Source organism: Cupressus sempervirens, chromosome 2 (genome assembly GCF_028749045.1).
Source record: "Cupressus sempervirens isolate cs-2001-9-10 chromosome 2, ASM2874904v1, whole genome shotgun sequence".
NCBI lineage: Eukaryota > Viridiplantae > Streptophyta > Pinopsida > Cupressales > Cupressaceae > Cupressus > Cupressus sempervirens.
Window position 1 is genome coordinate 711,526,152 of NC_143119.1, and position 15,192 is coordinate 711,541,343.

Genomic DNA, 15,192 nt, shown 5'->3' on the forward strand with positions numbered 1-15,192 from the left:
TCATACTTTATTATTTCATAGACAATAAAAGTGCAACACAATTCATCATTTGTTAATTTCTCAGATCTATGATTTCTTTAATCGCAAAAACTTTGGAGTCAAATCTTACAAGTAAATACCTTAGTACCTTTTGAAAGATCACAATTTCTTCAAATTTTATACCAAGGCCCTTACTATGCTTACTATCTCATTAAGACGAAGCAAATAAGACAGTATCTTATATTCTTTCATCTCGAGGCTTTTGGATTGGCTTCAACAGGTCGAAAGCTTTGCCTTCTTTACTTTATATGCTTCATAGGTACCCTTCAAGTCATCTCACTTGTCCTCAAAACCGATCTCCAATGCATAACCTTCACAACTCTAATTTAAATAATCCACACAAAATTACATGTTTGGGTTTTGCATTGTTCTAATTTTCTTTCTTCCCAATCTCATATGTTTGGGTAGTTGAAAGGCCTATGTAGCCACTTTCAACCAAGTAAATATCATACCCTATGGCATTCAAATAGGCCTTCATCCTTATGCTCCAAAAAGCATAATTTGTTCCATCAAACCATAGTGGCTCATTTCATAAGAATCCATATCCTTCTTTCCCATCCATTAGTGCTCTCTTATAGTATATCACAATCAGTATAGTAACATATTTTTACATTTCAAAACTTGATTAATCACAATAGCAATCTTCAAAAACTTAATCATACACGACTGTAATACATGCCAGGTCTAGCAATTAGAGACACAATTCACATGGAAAAGCTTTGCCTTCTTTACTTTATCATATGCTTCATAGGTAACCTTCAAGTTATCCCACTTGTTCTCAACTGATTTCCAATGCATAACCTTGTCGACTCTAATTTAAATAATCCACTCAAAACTACATGTTTGGGTTTTGCATTGTTCTCATTTTTTTCTTCTCAATCTCATATGTTGGGGTAGTTGAAGGGACTAAGTAACCATATTCAATTAAGTACCAAATATCATAGGGGGCATTGAAATAGGCCTCCAACCTTATGCTCCAAAGAGCGTAATTTGTTCCATCAAACAATAGTGGTTCATTTCATAAGAATCCATATCCTTCTTTCCCATCCATAAGTGCTCTCTTCGATATTTCTTCAAGAGATTAGGATATATCCCAAGCAATCTGCTATGATACCAATTGAACAGCACTCAATTAAATTTGGCGAGGGAGTTGGTGGGGGGTGCAAATCAGTATAGAGACATTTTTTTACTTTTTGAAATTTGATTAATCACGATAGCAGTACTTCAAATACTTAATAATACACAATTATAATACATGTAGGGTCTACCAATTAGAGACACAATTCATGTGGAAAACCTTATGAGAGAAAACCACAGCAAAATATTTTTTTATATTAGAAAAATTTTACAATCTTTGTTGAAATTAACCAATCAGAGATACCAATCCACTTTAGGTGATTCACAGCCACCAACCAACTAGAAACACCAATGCCCTCAATTGAGCACCAACCCAGCAAAACATATCAATCTCTTTTGATGAGAAGCACCAATCTCCAAGAAAAATTTGATCTTTAAAATTTGCCTTGAATCTACTTTAGGTCCACCTTAAATGGTTCCTCCAAACATCTCCAAGATCTGCTCTGCTAAAATATATCTAAAAATCTGCAATAATTCACCTTATCATCTGCTGAAAAACTTGGATTAGATCTGTTCCGAAATATCAACATTTTCTTCTTCAAATCTTCTCTGAGAATGGGAATGATTTTCAATAAGTTTCTTTATAAATGAACCCCAAATGATCTTCCTTTTATACATTCAAAGTGCACCCCTTACCAATGGTTACATTCGTCCATCCTAGGTCAGCTAAGGCACTGCAAAAAATCATTTTATTTTATTTTGTTTCATTGGCATCTCTCCAAACTAGTTCAGTCAAGGCACACAAAAGTTTATTTATTTTATTTTGAACCCCAAGGTAGGGCACACCACTCAAGAGGGTCCGCCCACGAAGGATATTGTCCCATTTTGTCTTTAATTTATTTTTCAAATTTAAAACACCAAAATACACAGCCACAATGAGTGAGGTCAGCCTCTGATAAAACCATTTATTTGCAATTTACTTTTCGATTGTGCCATTTATTTGTGTGCCGAGATAGCTTATTTGGCCCTTTGACATCAATGACAATAGCACTTTAACTAGCTTAATGTACACACAAGAACCTTTCTAGAAATCTCTAGATGTAGTGATCTTATCACTTTATGTCACATATCATAATGTCAAGACACTTGTCATAACCTTATGTCGTACCTTGGATATACTAAGGGTTTCTCAGACATTGTCATTTATTTTGTTTGAATTCTTAGATAGGAATACAATTTATTCTTGTCCTGTTGATCTTCTCATTTCATTAGGATCTAGAGCTTGGGTGGTTATCTTCAAAGCCAAATCTTACATGGTACAAACACAAGACAAAATAAATGATACAGGTAGTGATGAAGTATCAAAACTGAATTCAATCATATGAAAGGAATTGTGGTTAAAATTAATTTATGGCAAAATTATGAAAGGGTATAGCAGAGCTTTTGACATGACTGACCTTGGCTTCATACACATTTTTTCTAGGAAAGGATCTACGAAAGAAGACAAGTGTATTTTCATGCCCAAAAGAAACTATTTGTTAGAATCGCTGAAGAATTGGATATAAGAAAGTCATTGTCGATGAAACCTATGAAAACTAGACTCATATTGACAGTGGATGAAAAACAAAATGACAAAAGACCATACAAGCAATCAGTTGGTACACTCATTTATTTAATAACAAGTTGACCAGATCTCAGTTTTTCTAAAATCATTCTTTTGAGATACATGATTCCACAAAGGGTTGAGAATTAAGTAGCAGAAAAAGGGATGCTATGCAGGTAACATTATATTTAATTTGAAGTTTGAACAGATCATTGATTCATTTGTTTGGTTAAGGCAGAAAGGGATCATAATCTTGAAAGCACGGGACAGATTAAAAAACTGATTAAGATCATTTATTATTGGAGTTTGTAGAATAACACGAATAAGCATTGCATATATTCAGAAAAAAGTAGATCAAAATAATGATACAGTTAAAGAATAGAATAGAGAAGTTATAGAAAATATGGTGCACTTATAACCTTTTCTTGTTTTTCAAGACCAGCTGAAAAGTCAGTGAACTTTGTCTCGGGAGCCACAGATATCCCAACTCCATGAAACCCAATCCTTCTCTTTTCACCTATTTCCTTTTCCACCTGCCAAACAGAGAAGATTAACAGCATTCATCAGACAAAATAATTTTAGAACAAAAAATATTGTACTTTCACAACTATATTTCAACTTATTTTATTTACACAAACCTCAAGTGGGGGTGGCATGATGTCATAGGAAAGCAATGCTAAAGGATATAAGTGTCCAGGAACACCAGAATGGTCTAAAAGCCTTCTCATATTATCCACAGATGAATCATCAAAGGGAGCCTGCAAACATTCAAATCAAACGAGAGGAAGACAAAGAAAAGGGGACGAATGAGTAATATGTACTAAAGAGAAACAATTCAATTGTGTAAATTAATGATCAGTAAAAAGTATGAAAAGACAAAAAGAAACGTTTTGAAGCATATTTGGGTCTCGGGCCTTTATAAGTACACTGCAACAGCAAGCCAAACTCGACACCATGTCATATATCATGTATTTTAAAACATAATGATAATGGTAAGCTCAATCAGAAACTGTATTACAAGGTTGCAGGCCTTGAAAGGTGTTGTCCTACATGCATAAAACTTTTTCAACTTAGTTTCACATTTCTCTAAGTTCGTTATTTAATTGGAAAACATTGATCAACCAATCGACTCCAATTGTTATAATGGATCATTTTACTAAAGGCTTTTGTCAAGTCCTTTTAGTTTTTGTTTGTTGAGCCTATGCTTGATTTTTTAAGCCTTCATTGTCCTTTTCTTCGTTTTTTAGTGTGTGTTTGTTAGCATTTGGTCTTTCGGTTTTGCTCAAATCATTGCTTTCAGTTTTCCCTTCGATTCGGTTTATCTTAGGCTTAATTGGAGTTGGCAATCACAAGATATGATCATTGTAGTGCCCAAAAGGTGGACTCTCCAGGTGCAACTACACAATTTAAAATATCATGCTATATTTTAAAGTGGACATTCACTTTTTGAAAAAATATAACATAAATCCACTTTATGTTATGTTTTTAAATTACTTAATCACTGACTATGAGCATCCTCCCTAAGTTGATGCCAAAGAAAATCATTACTTAGACCTCTTGCATTCACAAACTTTATGAACTAATGTAATCAAATCTTACATATCATCATTAGGAAAGAGTCTTTCAATTAATATGATTGAATAATATGACACAGAGCTATGCCCTAAGAATATATAGGCACTTCAAAATCTCTATACAATGTTAACCTTCCTAAAATATCAAGATATTGGGTGCTACAATATTTTGGTGTCAATGCATAGGCAAGCAAATTAGGAGTCATCTTGTTCTATTGATCTACAACAATTCCTTGCAATTGTTTGAAGGTGATCTCCTTGGGATCTTGCTCTTTTTGTTTTAAAATTTGCTTCATCTTTTCAAGCATTGAGTCCATGCCATCATACACCTCCCCAAGGAAATGTCTATCCATGTCAATGTAGCGAAGCAAGCTCAAAATGTGCTTAGTGAACTTAAGAAGATACTCCACACATTCCCACCATGAGTCATCAAATATGCTTTGTGCTCACTTTCACTTTCACAAATCATCTCAATAAAGTTTGATGCAAAACAAGTCTCAACAACCTGTAATAGCTATTAGAGCAAAAAATACAACTACTACAGCCATTACACACTCAAATTATGAAAATTAGAAAATGTAAAATACTAATGTTATTATTTTTAAATTAAATTACTACTTCAAGTTGAAGACCACTTACCTTTAGTAGCCTCAGAGTCCAAATGTGAGAATAATCTAAAAATTCCTTGAGTACTATGGTGGTTTATGACGAACATCTAGATGTCCTTATCCTCTGCATACACCTCTTTGATCCACCCAATTGTATTCCCAATCTTTTGTAGCATAAGATTGAGTGGATAGAGCACACAAGATGTTCAAAAATATTAATATCACTCTTCAACCAACAAACCAGCAACTCTCTATTTTTTTCTGTTGTTTGTTCTGACATGAACAACGTTTATAGTTCCCACTTGTTCAATGGCAGTGATGAGAATATTAGCAATATATATGTCATCTTTTACTTGGTGTTCAAAAGAGGTGTTGATATCACTCTTCAAACAACAAACCACCAACTAACCACCAACTCTCAAAAAAATTGTGTCATCTGTTATGACTAGACTAAAAGGAAGCTCATTTGCATATAAGCATCTTGCTACATCAATGTCAGCAATGTCCTATTTTGAAATGGAATTTCCAATAGTCACTTTGTTTTGCATGCAATGGGTATTTGAGTTTCACTTTCAGGTTAAATTGTGATAGTATACAAGGGGTGGTCTTCTATCACAATAGAGGGAGTTTGCATTCCCTTTGATTTTTTACTACAAGTGGTTGTATTTTGCCTAGGTGCTTCTTTCTCTACTATTGTTTCATGCTACACACTATATTTTAAAATTGTTTCACTTGGCATAGGTGCATTTTTTTTTTCAAGTCATTCCATGGCTCCTCTTTCAAAGAATCCACACAAATGGACTACCACCCATTAATACGAACTACTCTTTTCTTATCACAACCCTAACATTTTCATCAGGATGCACAACCTCATGGAAGAGGTCTCATAATATCAACATACTTCCACAGAGGAGAATTAGAATTTAGTTCTATTATTTATTCAGTTTTGCCTATGGAGGAAGTGGTAGATGTCATTGTAGTTCATATGGAAAGAAATTGTTGGTTTGGATTATGGTATAAATGCAAGTTCAAGATTTGGGTTCAAAACTTGCTCGAAATTTTTTGGGGTTGGATTCATGTTCGTTTCGGATTCATCTGTGCAAGGAATTTTTTAAAGATAAAAAATTATATGTATGTAAAATATGTTTTATGCTTATATTAAAGCAACTTAGTAAAATAAACCGCCACATATATCAACTATTTAGTTCAAACAATGTTCTTCTATCAAAGTATTCACATTTGAATATTTTAATAAATGTGGTCAAATACTGTAATATCGTTGAGAACATCTCTAAGGCTGGTTTTCTCAATTGTTCCACTAGTTGTTCACAATATGCCATGGAAAATATATGCTTCTTTGTAATATGATTGAATAATATGACACAGAGCTATACAAAAATAGAATATGTAGAAGCAATGTAAAATGAGAATACTAGACAATGGCTATCGTGGATGGCCATTTGACCACATTTATTGAAATATTCAAATGTGAATACTTCGATAGCTTTGTTCAAGTGTCTCATTTCCTTTAAGTCTAGAGTCTACAAAAAGCATGGTAACGAAACAATATTAAAATGACTCGGACAAAGAAAAAATGCGTCATCTTGACATGTGCTAGGGTTGTATTCTTGCATGGCCTGAAAACACAGGAAGAATGCTTGTGTGTCCCCAAACATAGTTAAAGAAACCATAAAAATCACCGGCCAAAACTTTATAAAATTTAACAAATATATATCAAAAAGTCAACTTGACCCGACAATTCAGGAAATTTGCTCCAAAACCATTACCATTTGCTTTGGATTTGAATTGGAATTTTAAAATTCGGTTTTAGTCATTAAAAAATGGAGCAAGGTCTCATTGACCAATTTGGCAGCAAATTACACACAGAAAAAGTGAACTTGTAACGAATCTGAACAACAAACGAATTTTGAGCAAATCGACTACTAATTTTCAAGTTCAACATATAAATGTGGTAACTTAGGAAAAAAAAATTTTAAAAACTAATAGGTAGATCTTTTGGACAATGAAAGAGATGAAAAAATTTAAAACTTAAACAAAAAAAATCAAATGAAAAAAACTAATCTCTTCCAATCATTGAAAGCTTGCAAAGGTGTAGGAATGAGGCACAAACACTTGATTAAGATCCACAAATCAATCTTCCAACTCCCTGCACAACCAAACTCTTGCTCAACTATTTATTTGCTCCACCTCAAGAGAAAAAAAATCTATATGCACAACAAATGAAAGATAAAGGCCCACATAAGTCATTTAGAATCCACTTTTTAGGGTTGTATATGTGAAAAAATAATTTAAGTTATAAAATAAGTTAACAAGGCATTAAAAATGACCACAAAGCCCATAGTAGTTCAACCATGTTCCATCCAAGTTTAGCCTAGTCTACTCAAGTTTGGCATGGTCTGCCTGAGTTTGAATTGTGTTGTGGTTGTTTCAAACCACCAGCACTTGGGCTAGACCCTATTAAGACCAAAAGTCTGACCATCACTGAACAATGGACTAGTTTAAACAAGTCCAAGTTTATGGGCCTAGGGGGCAAACCTAGTAAGATAGATAATTAGTTATGCGTATATTTTTTTAAATGGTAGCAAGAATGAGAATATTGAGAATATACTTAGTTATCGGATTCATGCCTAGAAGGTCGGATTCGGATTCAAATCCAATCCGGATCCGAATTCGTTCCAGGATTCATTCGGATTTCAAGTAGGATCCTTGTTTTGAACTATGGATACATTTGGACCCACAGACCGCGAATCCAAACGAATCCACAATCCAAAACAAGGATCCTGCATGAATCCATCATGAATCCCCGAAGGACCCACAGCCCAAACTTAGAATAAATATATAATGTATATCTATGTCTATACACACACACACACACACACACACACACACTCACGAATCCTAATGGGAAAAATAAAAAATCATGAATCCGATTCATGTGCCCGAATTAAATTTGTATCCCAAATCAGTAACTAAGAGAATATATAATAACAGCGATGTGTGTGTGTGTGTGTGTGTGTGTGTGTGTGTTATTTCTAAGTATTTTCAAGTGCCTTGCCATTACTATCAAAAACGGCTGGCTTACTCTCTTTATTATTTCTGAAAGCAGTTATGAGGTTCGATGCTCCTTTGAAAGAATCAATTGATTTGCTTGATGGTTGAATGATACTTGGAATGGTGTTTTTCTTCTTCTTAAATATGCCTTTATCTTACTGAAGGGTTGTGTCTCTTAGGTGGTTACCTTTCTCTTCAAAGAATGTGTCTCTTCCATGTGCCACTTAACAATTTTAATTTATGTTCTTAATCAAATCTTAACTTTTCAGGATCATGGCCTTTAGCTCAATTGTTTTTCTTTATAAATTATTAACCCTCCATAATCACTACCTCATGATTGCTGCTTTAGCTTAATTTATTTCATTGCATAATCACTGTCCTTGAATATAGTTGCTTTTCTTAAGTATGCAGATCGCTGTCTCAAATATGGAATCAATGCCTTATATTGATTGCAAAGTTGTGATCTCTAATGGATAAGAAAATTTTCTATTAATTGAGGGAAGTTGACATAATTGCTTATGCAGGAGTATTATAGAATTTTCCAAGGCTGATGTCTGGCATTAACAGTTCATGGGTGTTCATTGCAAAAACTCAAATTTCTGGTGCAAAATAAAGACCAACCTTGTGATGTGGTCAAGTTCATACATCAGATTTAAACTATTGAAAGGAGGTTAGAAATAAGTCTATTTATCTCTGTATTTTAAAACATCAAACTGTTAAAAGAATCCTTGATATTTAATCTTAAGCATGTTGAATTGTCTTTGATGTAATTCTTGTGCCATGAAGGAATAAAATGCTATGCAATGCAATTCATTCCACACCATTTCAAATATAGCAATAATAAATTTCACTGAGAAACACTTAACATGAAATTCCAAGACACTGTTTAACAAATTGTTGGTTCATTAAACACTGGGGGAAGCGGATTATTTTACAAAAACACTGACAAGTGTCTTTGCAGAATGAGATTAATGGCTAAATTGAACTAAATCCAATTTATTTATGATGCAGTCAGGATCAAGAAGGCCCTTCTAAACACATACTGTTGGTAAATTGCGCTTCAAAATTATCAACATGGTTTCCAATATATTTGTCTTGTCAGGAAAGCACCCTTGGCTAGTTGCTCGATTTCATTCATTTCATTTAAAAAGTTTTGCAATACTATTCATTTCTTCTCCAGTAGGTTTAAAATTCTACAAAGTATCCTCTACATAGTGAGATATTTAGCAACTTTTCCCAATTTTGACCCATTCCTGTTGTAATAAGAAATGTGATTATTCCCTCCCACATTCAATTTTAACCAATCATCACAAAACATGAGATATGCAGACATTACATAAAGATCGAAGACTTCATTTTTTCCCTATTTTGGCCAATTCCTGTCATAATAAGAAACTCCCACATTCAATTTTAACCAATCATCACAAAACAAGTGATATGCAGACATTACAAAAAGACCAAAGACTTCATTTAGAAGGTACATTACTAGGAAATTCAATTTTGTTGCACTGTAACTTTCTCTAAAACACTCTTCTGTGTGCAAATAGTAATGTATAGTGTTATTTGACACCATGTTTGATACCATTGGTGCCAATTTAGCTTAGCATATGTGTACCAATTTAGCTTAGCATATGTGTACTAGAGCAACAAGATCGTGTCCATCACACTTCTTCCTCCACCAATTACTTGCCATCATGGCCTCCATCCATCCTAGAAAGCAACAAAGTTCCACATTGACCAAACCATTACGCTGAAGCCAATATCTATGACTTTCTATATGTGATTTATTCTCTTTCATTTGTGTGAACTTTCAATGTTCCTCTGCTAAATGTAAAGACTCCCATGTGTGTAAGATAAGACCTATACTAGAAGGTTCAAGCAGTTGGTACACAAACTTGGCCTTGATACAAGTGATAAAATGATCTTCAAAGACTTGAATGTCTTCTCTAAACTGAAAGAGGCCTCCTCCAGCTGTTGTATCAAAGGATCCACACAATCATGTCAAACTCAAAGAATTATCAAGTGAAGAATGAGAAGGGTCTGAATGATCCCTCACAACAACTGAGAAGGATCATCCTCAATAAAGAGAAGATAAATATCGTCAATGATGTCTCCCAAATCCTCAATATAGGACTCCATAAACAAACCTGCAATGTCTGTCAAGAAGTCATCCCAAGGAGTTGTAATTGGAAGACAACAAATGTCTTGCTGCACTAAATCAATTGAATCCATAGTTGTGTGAATGCAAGTATCATCAGGAACAACAATAGATTTGATTGCAACTAGAGTAGGAGATGCAACTTTTGGCTTTCGATCATCACGACGCTCATATGCTGCAAGTTCTGTGACGAACTCAAATGTGTCATCATCATAGGGAATATTATCTGCATCATCCAACTGGATCAGCCGGTACTGGAGGAATCTCTAGATCTCCAAAATGTTCCCAAATAAGATTCCATTCTGCGAGAGGGGAAACACTAAGATTATTATCATCCATGGCCATACGATAGACTTTATGATATCTAAAGGAATGGAGAATTGTTCCAATGACACCTCTAATATGCTCACTGTTAAAATCGCACGCATATCTCTTCCAATATGTTCTTGGCTCAAATATGAGGCCATAAAGATGAGGCAACATTTTAAGCCATCTACAATGTGTGAAGATGCCTTTTGCCCATGATACATAATTATCCCTAGTTAACTGTATGACTGCAAGATGTTCCATGATTACATCAATAATCTGCCCCCAAAATACAATGAATGAATGAACCCCACTTCCCCACCCCTAGATAGATAATTTACTATCTTAGGATAGTAAATCTAGTAAATCTGAATTGCTCTCTATAAAGTATGCACTTTTGAAAATAAACGGCACTTGAAAATGTCTATGTGATGCAGAGTGCGCAACAAGAAATGTGGTGAATGCAACTTTTATCACCAACTCCACCAAAGAGAGCTTTAGGCCATTTCCCTTTGCAAACTAGTTTTTGGGGTTTCAAGGATCTTTTCCTTCAAATTGGGCAACTCAAGGAAATCACCCTTACCCCTTACACAAACTCCTCCTAATGACTTAGATGGTATATTTGATGAATAAACATGCAGAATCAATCATTTGTCGGGTTCCCACAAACCCACAACACCAAAACCTCAACTAGGGCTAGTAGACCAATTAGGTCTTGTCAACACGGATTTCCCAAATATTGTTCACATGGTCAAGGATTAATAAGGTTGATGAATGTTTTAATAGTTGGATAACTGATTCACACCCCCACTCTTAGTTATCTTGGTGGACATTAAACTTTCTAACAATTGGTATCAGGGCATCAAGTCCTTGAAGAAAAAGATTAACTACTTAAGGAGATCAATTGGCGTCTCACTTTTCCATCCACGTGAGTCGTCATATGCTTCCAACTCCCAATATCCTTTATCCTTCCCCTAATATTTGTCAATTATCTAAGTATGATGAATGGTAAGATATATGTCACTTTGTGAATCCTTTTGGTGGCACGATGATCCACCATTATATGCTCAGCACTCTTCATTGTTTCAACTTCCCAAATGACCCACCAAACAAGTTTCAATTTCAGATACCCCTTTGGATGTTATACATGACTCCAAAAGATCAAGGTTGCATTCCACTCTTGCTAAGTCACAAGATTCGAATTTGAGTTCAAGTTCGACAATCATGAAGTTCGGATGAAGTTCGGCAAGTCAAAAAATTTGAAAAAAAAATCGGCATCAAATTCAGCTATATAATTTTTAAAGAAAAATAAGTATATGATAACTTATCCAAATAGTTTAACATTAGAAACTAGATTTGAAATCATAACAGAAAGATATTATATTTCTAAGATGTTAACCATAAGGAACATGTGAAAGGATGGTTATAGAGATGTTTTTGATTACATATTTTTTACTTTAGAATTTGATCTTTTGACAACCATTCAGTTACCACTTGTATGATCTAAAAGAATACTAAATAATTCAATATTTTAAAAAAAAAAATTAAAATAAAATATATGATCCATGTATTTTGAACTCTAAAATACAAAATAAAAAATAAATACTATATACTACTTTAATTGACATAAAAATTACATAAAATATAAAATTCTATCACAAACTTAAAAATTAAATTAAAATAAAACTAGTTTCTATTTCAAAATATCAAATTTTCAATACAAACTAATAAAATATAACAATTAAACTATATTGTTAAAGCATAGCGATAAAAATATATTAATTTTTTATTCTAACTTTCCAAAACTACTTATTTATAGATTAATGGATAAATTATATTAATAAAAAATAAAATGCACTAAACATTAAATATTCGAATAAAAAAATATTCATATTTATTATTTACTTTTAAATAATAAATAAACTTAAAATTTTAAAACAATTTATTATTAATATGTAAACAAAGTAAAACTAACTTAAATTTATACGTGAAAGTCCAAATGCACCAAAATTAAAGTAAAAAATAAATACAAACAAAACAAAATAAAACAAAAACCTAAAATAAAAAGTAAATCGATGCATAATGTTTAAACTCCAAAACATCACCTGTGCAACCTTTCGGTGAACAAATGCCACCCGAGATTTCCCTGGACAAACGCAGCCAAGGAAATACAAGGTTTTTGCAATGCCAAAAGCCACAAATGACAAAGATTTCCAGTGATGCCGGTAGACACAAGCCACTACCAAAGATGCGAACAATGCAAATTTCTACATATGCGCAGAGGTGCAGTGTTGACGATTTCCTAGCAGTCGAATTTGCCAACAATATGAAACACTATGAAAATATTTGCCCTAGGCGTCAAACCACTGATGTGATTTCCTCTAAAAAATGCATTATTATAATATAGTTTTAGAAGGCGGCCGAGTTACTTCTCACCGTACGAATTTGACAAACTTTTCCAAACTTCATTATTTTTTCATAGATTCGCCAAATTCCAAACCTCATGACGAAAATTCAGTGAACCTTGTGACACAGCACTCTTGCATTCCCAAAAATCTACCTTGCTCACAAACCTAATAGACCTAATTAGGGTTGGTATACAAAGCATGTGAAAATGGGTACATAAAACTGACTTAACCCCTTGGATGTGTTCCCCTACTCCAAATTATACCAAGTACCTGATTCCATCGGTCACTGATATCATTTAGGCACCTATATGCAAGTTCCCTACAATTCAAGGGTCAAATACATAGAGATATTTGACCTAGGGCTGACCATTAAAAATAGTAAACCGTAAGATCTCATCTTCAGCCTTTGAAATCCTATAGTACATCTCCCTAGCTTGTTTTCCCCAAGTGGTCGTTTAATTGCACTAGTGAAAACCCAAGTTAGGGCTACATCTTTGAAAAACCCTTGCTATGATGAGGGTTTCAGATTAGTCTACACAAATACTTGAATAACTTTCATAAAACAACTCAATTGGACACCAAACCTAGTGCAAAGGAAAGTTAATTCACTCCTCTATCCAACCAAATCAATTGATCCATACTCCCAATCAGTACAGAGCTGTGCACTTATTGGAAATAGCAATTTAGAAGGCAAAACTTCAGAATTTTATTGAGTTCAACTAAATCATACATCCCACTTCGTGTCTTTGACCTTGGGAGATTTGAATCATGTTTAAATATCATTCTCCCAACGCTCACAAGTGTTCAGAAAGAGGGTACAACTTATTTTGCAAAATGTTGTTGTTACCAAACAAAATGTAACTTTTGCAATTTCATGTTTCTAAACAACTCATGACCTTGGAATGGTCAAGACACATATAGAACCTTCTAAAAAGCCTTAAGAACACCTATTCTACCAGATATGCATTGAAATCCTTAAAAATCTCAATTTGACGCAAGACAATCCATGGTTTATAATGCACCATTGGATTACTTGGTCTTACAAATTTGGGTTTACAATCAAAGTTTCTTGTTTCTACTTATTTCCTATATATCTATGCCATAGACCTTAATGAAATGCCTAGGTTGCTCTGCACCAGTACAAGCCTGAATGAAGTTTCTGAAGTTGCAAAATGCAAGAATGCTCTGCTACAATCACCAACAAGTAGAATTTCTACAAAATTTGTGCTCTAATCAGGCAATTTTAGCCAAAAGAAAAACAAATTGCACCCGATTTGGAGCCCAGATAACCAAGTTATGACCTCTTGAAAATGGACTACCAAAATCCAAAATGAATATGGTGACGGGTCTCAAATTTTGAACACAGATGACATCAGTAAACTGCTTGGCTTAATTTGGCAGTCCTCTAGCTATCATAGGAAAACAAATCTGCTTAGATTTGACGCCTAGATGGTTGTCAAATTGAATCACATAAAATGTTGATGCAAGCTCTAAGATAAAATTGACGATTTTGAAGTTGTCAAGGCAAAACAATAAATGTGCCTGATGATGTCCAAATGGGCGTCAAATTTAATGTTGTGCAAACTATGTAAAAAGCAAAAAAAAAAAAAAAAAAAATTTAAAGTTTACTGATTTGACTTGGTCGTCCATGCTACTAGACTGATTTTGCCACCATTCTGAGCTGGTAACCTTGGCAGGGAATGTCTGGTGGTGTGAGATTTATGTTTGCAAATCCGATCGAAAGTGAGGACGAGCTCAGGCCTGTTCAATATCGAGCTCAGGCTCATTGACCAAGCTTAGATCAATGCCGATGCGCAAAGGACAAAATCTATCTGATGATCGTTGTCGGATCGTAATTGAATCAGTGTCTAAGTTGAGAATGAAATCTCCAATTTATAGGATGTCACGCAATGGGATGTTAGATTTCAACTCGTATGTTGTCAAGCTCAGTGGTCAAGGAAGCATGAGCTTGAATCTATTCACCGTATGCATGAATTTGAGTTGTGTGTCATTGATAGAGGGGTCGTGCTTGAAGTGTGAAGATCAAATCGAGTGGTGCAATAGCCTGAAATCTCTATTGGCAAATGGTGTAGACTTTGTGAGAGACCGCATGCATGTCGAACAAGTCAAGGCTTCAACGATGTGAAGGCAAGACTTGATACAGTGCAATGGAAGGGTGGGCAAGTGCCCTTTTGTCAGACCAGGTGGGTTACAAATGTGCCTGCGTGCGAGTTTGGGGTGGACCTTTAGTCCCACATGCCCTAATCAAACTCTCTTCGACTTCACAAATATGAAAGCCCATAATCAGATTGTAAAATTAAGACTCCCACTGCATGATGTTGGAAAA

General features: G+C 34.3%; 1 protein-coding gene across 2 annotated transcripts in view; it reads right to left on the minus strand.

The window, feature by feature from the left end:
• The window catches only part of ATS1 (phospholipid/glycerol acyltransferase family protein), a 134,654-nt gene that overhangs the window by 11,291 nt on the left and 108,171 nt on the right, over nt 1-15,192 (minus strand). For both annotated transcript variants that reach the window (XM_089815125.1, XM_089815123.1), the window contains exons 10-11: nt 3,358-3,477; nt 3,139-3,252 (exon numbers count right to left, since the gene is read on the minus strand). In XM_089815125.1, coding sequence (XP_089671251.1) covers nt 3,139-3,252; nt 3,358-3,477 — 234 coding nt within the window. The remainder of the gene's footprint in view (nt 1-3,138; nt 3,253-3,357; nt 3,478-15,192) is intronic.